At 36.4% G+C, this 12,573-nt stretch overlaps 3 protein-coding genes and 1 non-coding gene across 4 annotated transcripts; all 4 read right to left on the bottom strand.

Annotated features, from left to right (window-relative positions):
• Positions 1–712: 712 nt before the first annotated feature.
• LOC111459942 lies at positions 713–2,860 on the bottom strand. The gene is made up of 2 exons (XM_023102995.1): positions 2,696–2,860; positions 713–2,523 (listed from the first exon to the last, which is right to left on the bottom strand). The coding sequence occupies exon 2, from the start codon at positions 2,411–2,413 to the stop codon at positions 809–811; it is 1,605 nt and encodes a 534-aa protein (XP_022958763.1). The 5' UTR covers positions 2,414–2,523; positions 2,696–2,860; the 3' UTR covers positions 713–808.
• A 169-nt stretch (positions 2,861–3,029) lies between these two features.
• Positions 3,030–3,136, bottom strand: LOC111460477. Its single transcript, XR_002713423.1, has one exon. It is a non-coding gene; the product is annotated as a U6 spliceosomal RNA (small nuclear RNA).
• A 3,151-nt stretch (positions 3,137–6,287) lies between these two features.
• Positions 6,288–6,982, bottom strand: LOC111459957 (uncharacterized protein At4g14450, chloroplastic-like). The gene has a single exon (XM_023103023.1). The coding sequence runs from the start codon at positions 6,973–6,975 to the stop codon at positions 6,523–6,525; it is 453 nt and encodes a 150-aa protein (XP_022958791.1). The 5' UTR covers positions 6,976–6,982; the 3' UTR covers positions 6,288–6,522.
• A 1,947-nt stretch (positions 6,983–8,929) lies between these two features.
• Positions 8,930–11,494, bottom strand: LOC111459955. Its single transcript, XM_023103021.1, has 5 exons — positions 11,300–11,494; positions 9,795–9,909; positions 9,619–9,708; positions 9,415–9,513; positions 8,930–9,326 (listed from the first exon to the last, which is right to left on the bottom strand). Exons 1-5 carry the CDS (start codon positions 11,365–11,367, stop codon positions 9,225–9,227), a joined length of 474 nt encoding a protein of 157 aa, XP_022958789.1. The 5' UTR covers positions 11,368–11,494; the 3' UTR covers positions 8,930–9,224.
• Between the last annotated feature and the right edge of the window lie 1,079 nt (positions 11,495–12,573).

Raw genomic sequence — 12,573 nt, forward strand, 5'->3', positions numbered from 1 at the left:
CCACAACAACACCAAGCAATGTAACATCTTTAGAGAAGACAATATCTAGTAACGGTGGGCTTGAACTGTTATAAATAGTATCAGAGCTAGACACCAGGAGATGTGCTAGCAAGGAAGCAAAGCCCCAAAGGAGGGTGGACACGAGGCGGTGTGCCAACTGTTAGACAAACACGACTCTCCACAATAATATGATATTGTCCACTTTGAGCATGAGCTCTCATGGCTTTGCTTTAGACTTCCCCAAAATCCCTCATACCAATGGAGAGTGTATTCCTTGATTATAAACCCATGATCATTCCCTAAATTAGCCGATTTGGGACTTTCATCATCCAACACCAACAAGGACGCTGGGCCCCGAAGTAGGGTGGATTGGGAGGTCCCACATCGATTGGAGAAGGGAACGAGTGCCAGCAAAGGCACTAATCTCGAAGGGCAGTGGATTGTGAGATCCCACATCCATAGAAGACGCGTTTTTAAAACTTAGAGGGGAAGGCCGAAAGGAAAAGCCCAAAGAGGACAATATCTACTAGCAACGGGCTTAGGCGGTTACGAATCACTTAGAAAGTCGTTTCAAATAGCAACGTTTTGAAGGTATATATTTCATTTCATGAAGGATTCAAATGAGTAATATGGATTGAACTTTCATACCTCTCAAAAGCAAGCATGCCGAATCAAAGTGCCCCATCAATCATGCCTTTCTGTGTTCTAAAGCTGCTCAGTATTCACAATTCTATTGAACAATCACTGCTCTAAATGCACTGTACAATAAGGAAATAAACAAATATCGACGACGCCTGTACCGTCATCGTCAAGTAAGATACGAAGCTTTACATTGCAACTGCCACTCCATACAATCTTCAAAGTCGAAACTACTCGCACAATCGAGCAATGCATTTTGCTGATGCTCGTAGCGACATATGTAATTCAATCCAACAAGAAGCTCACATATGGCTTCCTCGGTCTTCTTTCGATCGGCAAAGTACAAAGTTTGGATCAGCAAGACATTCGTTCGAGTCACGATCTGATGTTGCTCAAAATTACGCTCGGTTTGCCATCGAATCATGTTGTGTGCCAACGGAGCGAGCCAGCTCAAGATCCCATCGAGTGTCTCCTTCCAATCATGGGCAAGAGGAGCATCATATATAGCCATGTTCTTAACATAAGACTTCAAATGTGTTTTCAGGGATGATCTTAAACTTGTTGGTAGCATCTCATACAAATCGTCCCGAGCTTCGTCGCCAACTAAATGAGGATAACGAAGCAATTTCTCTATAACAATGATGATATTTGCATAATGTAAAGCAAGAGCCGAGCCTCCGACAGTCGAAACCGGTGCATAGACCGATAATAACCTACTCTTGAACCCGAAGTTTCCTCCATTGTTTGCTTGTCTTAAATCCACTCCAAATGGAACAGAGAACTGCACCTGACTGGAGCCACTGTTCCTAATGCTACGACCAGAGCGTTGGCAGCTCAGATCGTCGTGGTCGACATAACTATCCTCATCCCCAGAACTACTTAAACTAAGGCAATCCATAAGAACCCTCCCGGGATTCGTTCCACAAGGAAAATTGAAGTCATCAAACAATGGAACCTCGCTTCTTTTCGAGCTAACTTGAGATTTGAAACTCGACCCACGTCTCGCTCCATGGCCTCTTTCAATGAACACACGTTTCGATTCCATCGACTCTGCATCGATCCGAACATGATGAATCCTCGCATAAACCGTACAAACAGTTCTTACAAGCAATTCAACAACCTTATCAAACGTTTGATTCCATAAAGAAATCTCCTTCAAATGCCCCACGTCCTGTTTTTGCCATAAGAGTTTCTGTTCATAAGCTTTTCTAGTTTGTTCATGCTGATTGTTCTGAAACTTCTTAGCAGCCTGTTCTAATTCATTCAAAACCTCCATTTCAGTGTACAAATTCGCTGTAACATTCACAAACCTCTCCATTTTCCTCATCATCCCCTCCATATCCTTAACCAAAAACCCCAATTCCTTCACATTTATAGCTCCATTAATGATATCCAAATACACATGTTTAAACCCTTGTAGCGCAGGTTGAGAACACTTCCTACCAAACCTAGATACCACATTAGCCACACGGTTCAAATCCTCAAGCTTCTCAAGAACCACAAGCTCAAGAAGATGAACATCATCAGAAGAGACAAGGTTTTTAACACCATCGGAGCTCAAGATCTCGTTCTTGAGCTTAGAAATGGCAGAATCAGACAGAGATTTATGAAGGTAAATCGTTTTGGACATTATATTAGCAACCTCAAAAGAAAGAATACCGATTGTTTGCTTATTATTGCCATTGTTCTTGTTCTTAGAAGGCTCGAGGAGGGCTTGTTTGAGATTAGCGCTAACCTGGTTACCCATTTTGACAATCCAAGGCTCTGCAACCATTGCTCCTCTTCAAGATCTGGGTATCAATGAAAACCCAGAAGAAATCGACCCACGAAGAGTAATCTTCAAAAGCTCGAAGAAATTAAGGTGAACCCAAGTGACCTGAAAATCTGAAGAACAACAAATTAGAACAATCGAACAGTTGGGGAGTGGAAAATAACTCATGGGGTCGCATTAATTCTGAGCTCGAAGGGCGGCGCGGAGCTCCTCATTGAGAAAACAAAGCAAAACCCAGCTGTGTGTGATTGTTTTTGTTGTGAATTTTAGCGATTCGGTTCGTACTTTTGACTTCTTTTTTGAAAATTCTTCCAATTTGTGGATTTGAAAAGGAAAAACAGAGGATTTGTAGATCACTTGCGCCCCCTTTCCTTTTAAATTCATAACATTATCGTATTTTTATTTCATCCATTTCTCAAAGTTTATTTGATAATTTGGATGATTGTTTGAGTAAAGGTGACTACTTTTCTTTTTTGAAGGATGAATCTTTATATCTTTATGACTTTGATTAACGAGGAGTTAACCATTGGAAAGTGAATGATCTTGTTCAACTATTCCAACCATTTCCACTTTTTAAAGTTTTAATTCATTGCAAGTTTCGAGAACAACAACCCATGTCCATGATTTGAATTATTTTTCGATTTATACTGGTCACCTTTGTGCAGGGACCGTGCTAATCTTCTCCAGGCATTCCAATTTTGTCGAATGTCTCCTACCATTTATAACGATCCATATCCAAGATTTGGAATTTAGATTAGTGTTTGATACCTCAACATTCTCTCGTGACAAGATTACGTTACCTACTTCTTTCTTTTTAAGAGTGAAGATTGCCTTGTTGATTAATATGGAACCCAAAAGGGGAAAAAATTATAAAATTAAAAAAAAATCTAATATGTCAAAGGCTTTGATTGGGATTTATATTAACTATTGACTAAAAAAAAAAATTAAAATAATAATAGTAAGAGAGAAATTTGGTCAAAAGTGGAGAAATTTAGTGGGATTAGGTATTTTTTTTGGAAATAAATATATTTTTTTTTCTAGCAAAATAGCAACCAAATAGTGACAAAAAGAAAGTGGGTCGTGACGAGAAAAGGAAATTAAACATTTTTTTATACGGTAGGGAAACTTCTCCTTAATAGATGTGTTTCAAACAGCGATACGTAATAGGTCAAAGCGCGATGGACTTAATCCATTACACTACACTACTAAAATGTTCGAATAAACAGATAAACGGCTAAGAAATTAGAAGAAAAATTACGCAAAAAACTCGAGAAATCGAGAAAGAGAAAAGGGCAAATTCGTAATAAGAGTGGGTTTGCAAGCATGCAATTGAATGCAAAGAGTTTGAAGCAAAAGAATCATTATTGAAATGGGTGTCCCTTTAGAGAAAGAGGAAAGGGACCAAACAAACTTCTTTTTCATCTTCAGCCTTTCAATTTTTGTGTCTCTCCTTTTGTTTTTCCACTATGATTGATTTGATAAGATGATATTATTGCGTAAAAATCATTATCGGAATAACGTATTCTCCATCATATCTCGACCATTAAAGTTATATTTAAAGGTAGATGTGACGTTTGAGTATGAAATCATATCTGAAAAAGGGTGATCCCGAGGATATGATAGTTAAAAAATGTTCAAAAGAGTATATTTCTTTTCAATGGCTCAATCGTAAGAATTTCAAAGTTAAACGTTTTTTTTTTTTAAATTTTCGAGAAATTGTCGTAGAAAGCAATTGAAGACAAAACATGCTAGAAAAACTTGTGTTGGCTTGTTGGGTTATGTCGTAACATAACGTTGGAGCTATTAAGAGCTGAATTCAAATTCCAAATCCTAGTCGAGATCATATGCTAATCATTTGATTTTTACTAATAATGTAAGTAGAATTATTATCGATTAATTTTATTCTTATAAGATATTTTAATTAAATTATCATCATCAAATATATTATTCTCAATCATACACGTGTTAGTTCGTGATTGGTTGTTGGTGTAAATCCAAAAAAATATAAACAAATTGACAAGTAATCAAAATTTTCAATTGATTTGTCCAACTTAATTTATTTTTAATTTAATTATATAAAAAATTGGAATTTGGTTAAACTAATCCATATCTAAACATTTTAGGTTCACCTAATAAAAGAAAATAAATAATATTTATATCAATCTTTTATATTAATTAATTGAGAGTAAAAACGACAACATTTTTTTAAAACAAGCAACGATTCTTTAAGTTTAGTATCTGATTTCGATGAAACTGAGAACGTTTAGGTCTCGTATTGATAGAATTCGGACGTAAAAATAGATTATTCGACCCTTATTTGCATTTTAAGAAGCAAGGAAGGTTGTGTTTGGAGAATATATGGGCAACAACTTGGTTCTCAATAGTTTGTAGTTTGGGGGAATATGTTTACAACTTACAAGTTGTGATTTTGTGTTTGTAGCTTTCTCTTTGGTATCAACCACTTTTAACTCGACTAACTCAACCCGACTCTTGTTCTGTTTTTTATATCATCATCTAAGTAATTAGTCGATCGTGTCATTTATCTAAATTTTATCTAATAGAGTGTTCTGTCGCTTATTAACATTATAGGTGTTTGTGGGTTGAGTTGATACATTTGTTAAGCTCAACTTAGTTATTTGGGTTGTAAATTTTTTCAACTCGAGTAATTATTATTGGATAATGAACCCAATAAACCCAACCCAAACCAATTGTAAAATATTTGGATTGAGTTGAATTTTTTTTTTCTTGTATATAATTTATGGGTTTGTTTAGCTCAATACGAACTAATTTTAAGAAAATCATGCATCAATTCAATTCATAAATTTTTATTTATTTGAACCCGACCCAGTTCAAATAAATTGATAATTCAACATAAAATGTACGGATTAAATTGAGTTGATCGAATTTTCTCGGGTCGGTGGAGGAAGGAGGGGAGGTTTCTATGAAGAAAATATGGGCCAAACAATACATTGTTCAAATTGGGACATCTTAAGGGGCCATTTTACTTAGAAGCTGAAATTAAAATTATGAATATTTATGTTGTTCTATAGTTTAAAATTAAAAAGAAAATTCAGATTTTTTTTTTTGTCGTCCTTTTCCCTTAATTTTGAATATTGACGATTCAAATCGTATCAATATCTTAAACATATCTGATAAATACGTGAATAGTTTGTGTTTGGCCACCACATTACATCACTGTGTCACACCTCAACATAGTGGGTAGCCAACCCATCTATATCTAATATGTTAAGAATATCATCTTGTACGAGTAGTTATGGGTATGGTGTCACAGTCTTATTAAGAAGAGAGTAGGTTGTAACTCTATGTGTAGTTTGTTAAAATGAAATATGGGAGTGACATCCATCCTGCTATGTGAGTGTTGAGAAAGACAAGTGTTGTAATGCGATAGAGGAGGACGGTGCATCATCTTAACACACCAAAAGGAGTGTGGATGATAGTCAAGCTAAGATAGAACTAAGATCATGAGTAACAATGTTTTCGAGAGTGTTAGAGACAAGCTTAAAAAAGGTTGGATAAAACCCAGGCCGTATCCTCAAAAGTCAGGGTTCCAATGTGAGTTTCGAGAAGCGGCTTTGAAGTTTAGTTATTATAAGTGAAACATGAAAATTCACCAAGCTTGGTGTCAATTAGACACCAGACGACTCCTTGGCCCAATGGCTTTGAGTGAGCTACCCCACTGCACATCCGTGTGTCGTGGTGCACAATGTCCAATGGCATGAGTGTAACAACACTGTGCTCCATCCCGTGAGCTGAAATCGATATTCATTTTGTCAACATTGTTGAACCCGGTATGCAGAAATGGCACACAGGTCAATTCTTAATAAACGTGTTCAAGCAAGCAATGAAGTTACATACATGCTCATCTTAAATTATAAATTTTATGCGATATTAATTTACTGGTCACAATGATTGTGAAATGATTAATGTTCAACGCATTGAAAAAGTAATTAATGATATCCCAATCATTCATCATATTTCCATCTCTCTTCAATCACTTCAATCACTAAAAAATAATAATAATAATTACAATTTTCATTGGCATTCAAATTTCATAGATCGAAGAGTTTATTAGAACAAAAACAACAAAAAATCTAAGCAGGGATGAATCTGGGATCCATAGGGCCGGAATCGTACTGAAAAGGGGCCGCCGGATGCTGCCATTTCTTAAAAACCGGCGGCTTCTCCGGCTCCGATTCTTTATGATTTGAAGAATTGGAGGATCCTTCGCCGGAATTAGGCGCCCAAGTTTGTATCTCTTTGGGTGAGGATGGGGAGACGAGCGGGGTCAAGAGAGGGATGGCGACCTTCCAATCGGGGCGGTTGATTTGCAGGGACGCTGGCGCCCGGCTCCGGAAGCAGCCTGGCTGCTGCTGCGGCGGCGGATGGCGGCGAGAGGCACCGGCGGGAGTGGAGGTTCGTCTGTGTGAATCAGCCATGAGGGAAGGGAGAGGGAATTTGAGGGTTAAAGGGGAAGAAGAAGATAAGGATGAGGAAGAGATGGAGAGGTAATTATAAAGGGGGCATCGAGGCATCGGCATGGGCATGTGGGATGCAACATTTAGTGCTTCACTTCTTTTCAACTTTTGTAACTTTTTAAGTTTATTTCATATTTTGTGTTTGAAGGAATAAAAAATGGCATCTTTTTTAGTTCAACGTGAACTAATCAAAGATTCGTTCGAATACTAGCCGATCTTTTTGTTCAAGGGTTGTTTTGCTTTTTTTCTGCTCGAACATATTGTTCTTTTTTGTCTCCGCTAGCAATATTGTCCTTCTTGAGCTTTCCAGTAGATTTTGTTTTTTTGGGCTTTCCCTTCAAGGGTTTCCTGTCATTGTCCTTTTTTTACTTTCCCTTCAAGGTTTTCTATCATAGTTTTTTTTTTTGTTTTTGCTGGAAGATATTGTCATTTTTAGGTTTTTGTTAGTAGATATTGTTCTTCTTGGGCTTTCAAGTTTTCTTGACATTGTCCTTTTTTGTGTCCTTTTTTTGTCACACCGAGTAGATATTGTTTTTTCTTCTGTGTCTTTCTCTCTCCTGCTGGGAGATATGATCTTTTCAAGGGCTTTCCCTCAAAGTTCTAAAACACGTCGGTTAGAGAGAGATTTCCACACCTTTAAATCGATGTAAAATCTCGCCTTATTAGGCATTCAAAAAGCTGCAACAAGAACCACATGATGTATTTATTTATTTATATGGGTTTCTAACATTTTTGAAAAAGATTGTAATAAAGTCCCATGTGGATAATGAGAGTGGAAAAATCTAGAAACAAGGAGATATTCTTAACTTGATGTTTTTGTTTAAAGGAATAAAATGTGGGCATAGAACACAAGGGATTCCCATCTTTGCTTTTGACCAATTTTATTTTTTGGTTGAAAAACTTTATTCAAATTCTCAACCAATACTAAAAATTCAAACAAAAATATTTATTCGTATTTTTCTATTTCCCCTCCCTTTAAAAATATTTATGGAATTTAATAATTAGAGTTGAGTAATAATTAAGTAATAATTGCAATGCGAGACAGATTAAACACGTGGCAGACAAGGGTGGCATGAGAGTATGGCTGTGACAGGCAGGAATCCGACGTGGTATCAAATTGACTTGTCGGTAACGACGGTGTTATATATCTTGACGTTACACATTAACGGACGTGGTCAAACGTGAACCTCTGAAAAAGTTGAGATAAGAGTACACGTGTATGGCGGATATTTGTTGATCGGAACACCACAGGCCAGGAATAATTTTGAAAAAGAAATCCAAAAAAAAAGTTAAATATTCCAAATGGTCCTTAATTTTCAAGTGATTTGCAAATTGCTCCTTGGCCCTAATTATAAAACGTAATTTAGATGTCACAACTTAATTACTAATTTAAGTAAATCTTATAAATCGTTTTATTAACATAAATCTACGTCACATACGTCACACCCACCCCAAGATACATACTCGAGAGATATCAAGAATTTTTTATATTGAGCTCACTCAAAAGCTCGAACTTGGAACGTCTAAACCGATACATTCACCTACAAGTTCCAAGAACCAAACCATCTCTACCTTTGAAAGTATGACTCTATTCTAACCTAGACGAATCTTCGACCCAACCTAACCCGACTCATAGTTTAAGTTTCGATTTTGCTCATATTCAGACTTGATTGACTCGATATCTGACCTTGAAAAGAATATTGACTCATATCGAGTAACATTTCTAACCATCATATCACTATTTTGTCGGTAGTAGAAACACGATTAAAGTTTATGAACTTTTCAAAGACAAATCAGAGAATGGAGAGCTTCACGAGGATCAGAAACTATTCCTACACTTCAATCTCACAGATAAATGGATGATAGATTCCTAATGAATGGCAGACATGCTAGAAATCAAAATGATTGCAGAGATCGTAAATGATGGTTCGATTCGAAAGCATGTTCGTTGATACGAGACTTCCAAGATTATTCAAAATATGGTTAGATGATTCTCCAGAAAAATTATCAACATCCAAAAAGATGCACATCAACATATAGTTCTACAAATAAGGTTAATTGAATAAAAGATTCTAATCCTCTGCAAACAGTTTGAATGGAGAAGAACATGTGTCTAAATCCCTTCACATTTGACTGTAATGAACTCCAACAACAACATTCGACAGTCAATAGAGAACTGAAATTCCTAAATGAGTAAATCTATCATCACAAAAAGGATTATTAAATAAGACGCTTTTCGATCCGAGCCCCAACCCGAGTGAAGGGAATGGAAAGGAATGGTACGATTTCGAGTTAAAGAAATGGCTTGTCTTACATTTCTAGTTCGTTTTGGCTTTGTGTGCCTTCTTCTTCTGTTGCCTCCTCGAAATCGAGTTCTTCGTTCCAATGAAGAAGAGCAATGCACCAGCAAGTGCCACGTGCTGCAAATCGAAAAAGAAAAACGAAATATATGACGTTTGCAAGAACACGAATGAATTGGCTTAGTGCAAACAAATTTGCTCAACTCACCAGTAAGAAATCATTCATTAGTATACTGAATTGGGACTTGTCACGACCATAGTTGAAAAAATCATACAGAATTGGTGTACTAATGGCCAAGTAGAGAAGCTGCACAAACAAACAAGCTTGGCTGCTATAATGGGGAATAAGAACAAACTGAAAGTAACTTGAAGTAATAAAGGCATCAACAAAAGGAGGCAAAGCAAATTCTACCAGAAGATAAGCTCCAATTGGACTCCCAAATACAAAGAGAAGGCCACCAATGCCTTTAAGAGACAAAAACGCAGCAACTAAATGGGAAACCTGTAGAACAAACTCATAATCTGAGTACAAATGAAAAAAGGGTATGAAGGTTCAGCAGTTCAATCCACAGAAGAACTGAAACTCACGTCGATAACGGGTAGGTAGAATCCAAATCGAGCGGAGACGTTTCTCCTAAGAGTGTACATCTTCGGAATGAGTTCCTTTGCAGCAGGTCCACCATCAGTGCCAAATTCATTGAACCTAACAATAGACGCCTTATCGAGGTCAACATAAACACAAACTTGAAAGTCCGATCTTATTCCTCATGTATGTAACTTAACATGAGGCCGGAGAGCATAGAACCCAGCCAAGTCATTAGCCATGAGTTTTGCATAAGCAGATAAAGAATACATGTGTTGAGCTACCAAGGAAGTAATAACCCCTAAAGAGGCTAAAAAGCCTGTTCAAATCATTTTGATAATAATAAGTTTGATCTGTTTTACCGAGAAGATCTAATAGAATTGTTTTCCTAACAAAAACCTACACAGCAGTCCCAATGCTACGCCTACAACTACTCGGTCATCTCTCCTACAAAATGATTATGGCCTAGAAACCGAATGATAGAAAACAATATTTACAAGCACATTAGAATTTAACAAGAAACAAGAAGACAACATAGAAATCCTTCATTTCATTGTATGTTGGACGTATTACATTTCCTTTATATTCTAATTTTTCATGATCGCCCGAGTAAGGTTCGACTCGATTAACTTTTTCACAATGAAGAAGAAGACCCGATCCAATCTTCAAATCACAGAGCGTAGAAATAAGCAAAATGCAAATCTATCTAATACAAGTTAAGCAAAACTGCACTTGTATTGCCTGAAAGATGAAATTTGAAAACCTTTTCGACCTGTTTTCTTAATTAAGGTTGATTCCTAGAAAAGGACTTAGAAAGTTCCATCTCGTTGAAAACACACAAAAAGAAAAAGAAATCAAGAACCTAAAACAATCTGATAATTTCCTTCTATCAAGCCACTAAGCTTGAAAACAAATTATCACAATGATGCATAATTTAAATGAATCAAATATTAAGAATGACCCAAAAGTGAAGTGGGTCCTCAGGAATCAACTAAAAATACAGCTTCTTAAGAATTCATCACAACGTCCAACATTCCAAATCTAATCTCAAGAAGCGATAGGTCAATATCCAGCGAAGAAAAATTGGTAAAAACTCTCCATTCCTCACTAATACAAAAAACTAAACTCTGCTTAACCCTTAATCCCCTTCCATTTCCGAAAAACCTGCACTCCTGATTTCAAAAAGCACATTCAAACCGTCCACAATGGTAAAAAAAAAGGCGAGATCAACAATCAGAAACTAAATCCCATAAAAAAAGAGCAATAATCTTTACGATTGGAAAACTAATGCGACAAATATCGTCAAACATCAGTGAAAACACAGACAAAGTCACACACTACAGCGCCGATTACAAAACCCCTAAAATCGATCATCAGAAGAACAAACAAACACAGAAATACGATCAAAATTAGCAGATCTACAGTAGAAGACAACAAAAATAATCAGATTGAAAGAACATAGAGATAATACAGTCCGATCTGAAAATGTAAAGAGAGAAAGAGATAGTACATTTGCCAGGCGGAGAGGATGAACAGCGAGGCAAAGAGGACCCTTCCAAGGAAAGAGAAGAACCCCATTTTAGAGAGAAAGAGAGAAAACGAAGGGCTAATCTGAACCTTGGCGCTTGTGGGATCGGAAACTCAGAGCTCCGATAAACTCCAACGGGGGCGCAAATTATAGAAGAGAAGCCTAAAATCGTAAAATTAAACGCCCAAACAGTAATGCTAATATATATATTATTTATTTATTTATATTAAATTAAATTACCTTCACTTATTTATATATTCATTCATGATTTTCTTCTTATTTATAATTATAATTTATTTACGGAACTCGATGATAATTGACCTGTACTTGTTCACTCAAAGTCGAAAGTTCAAATGGTTCTAATTTCAATATAAATAATAACGACAAATTTATGTGTTTAATCTCGTTAATATAAGTAATAACGACAATTTCCTTTAAGATTTTTTAACCATCAAAATTTCCTGATTATCGTCATTCAGACGTGGTATTTATTAATTCATGTACTCTTCTTTTACCCGGCCCCCATCAATTCATGTACTCTTCTTTTACCCGGCCCCCATCAATTCATGTACTCTTCTTTTACCCGGCCCCCATCAATCCCTATTGGATATAATGTTGCAATGATGCTCAATTACAAGTATTTAGAAGAATTATTTTCATTTGGACCCATTACGTATCATAATCAGCTTCGTAGTTTTAAAATGTGTCTATTAGGGAGAGTTTTTCACACCCTTATAAGGAATGTTCCGTTCCTCTCTTGAACCGATGTGGAATCTCACAATTCACCTCCCTTAAGAGCTCAGCCTCTTCACTAACACATTGCTTAATGTCTAGCTCTAATACAATTTGTAACAGCCCAACCACTAGCAGATATTGTCCTCTTTAGCCTTTCCCTTCTGGGTTTCTCTTCAAGATTTTTAAAACGCATTTGGTAGGGGTCGATACTCTTATAAAAAAATGTTTTGTTCCTCTCTCCAATTGATATACGATCTCACATGCGTGATCAACTCAACACTAGCTATTGCGATCAAAGCACTTCAGCATCCCGCAATCTAATTACACTAATCTTCTTCTCGTACTTACTCAATAGTATAAGATTCACGTAAATTCTTATATGTATCTAATGAATCTGAGTTTGTACAATCTAATTCAATGATCACAAACACGGTGAGATCTGTCCTTGAAATCTTTATAATGGTCTTATTGAAGAGCATTAAATAATTATGGATACAAATTTGAGTACACTTGAAGAACAA

The sequence above is a fragment of the Cucurbita moschata genome, unplaced genomic scaffold, assembly GCF_002738365.1.
Source record: "Cucurbita moschata cultivar Rifu unplaced genomic scaffold, Cmos_1.0 Cmo_Scf00023, whole genome shotgun sequence".
NCBI classification, from domain to species: domain Eukaryota; kingdom Viridiplantae; phylum Streptophyta; class Magnoliopsida; order Cucurbitales; family Cucurbitaceae; genus Cucurbita; species Cucurbita moschata.

Excerpts from the sequence above, each read along its gene's own strand:
- LOC111459942 (XM_023102995.1), bottom strand. The coding sequence starts at position 2,413 with ATGGTTGCAGAGCCTTGGATTGTCAAAATGGGTAACCAGGTTAGCGCT.
- LOC111459957 (XM_023103023.1), bottom strand. The coding sequence starts at position 6,975 with ATGCCCATGCCGATGCCTCGATGCCCCCTTTATAATTACCTCTCCATC.
- LOC111459955 (XM_023103021.1), bottom strand. The coding sequence starts at position 11,367 with ATGGGGTTCTTCTCTTTCCTTGGAAGGGTCCTCTTTGCCTCGCTGTTC. Across the intron at positions 9,514-9,618 it reads CAATTGGAGCTTATCTTCTG|CTTCTCTACTTGGCCATTAG; the intron begins GTAGAATTTGCT and ends TTGTTTGTGCAG. Across the intron at positions 9,327-9,414 it reads TAATGAATGATTTCTTACTG|CACGTGGCACTTGCTGGTGC; the intron begins GTGAGTTGAGCA and ends TTCGATTTGCAG.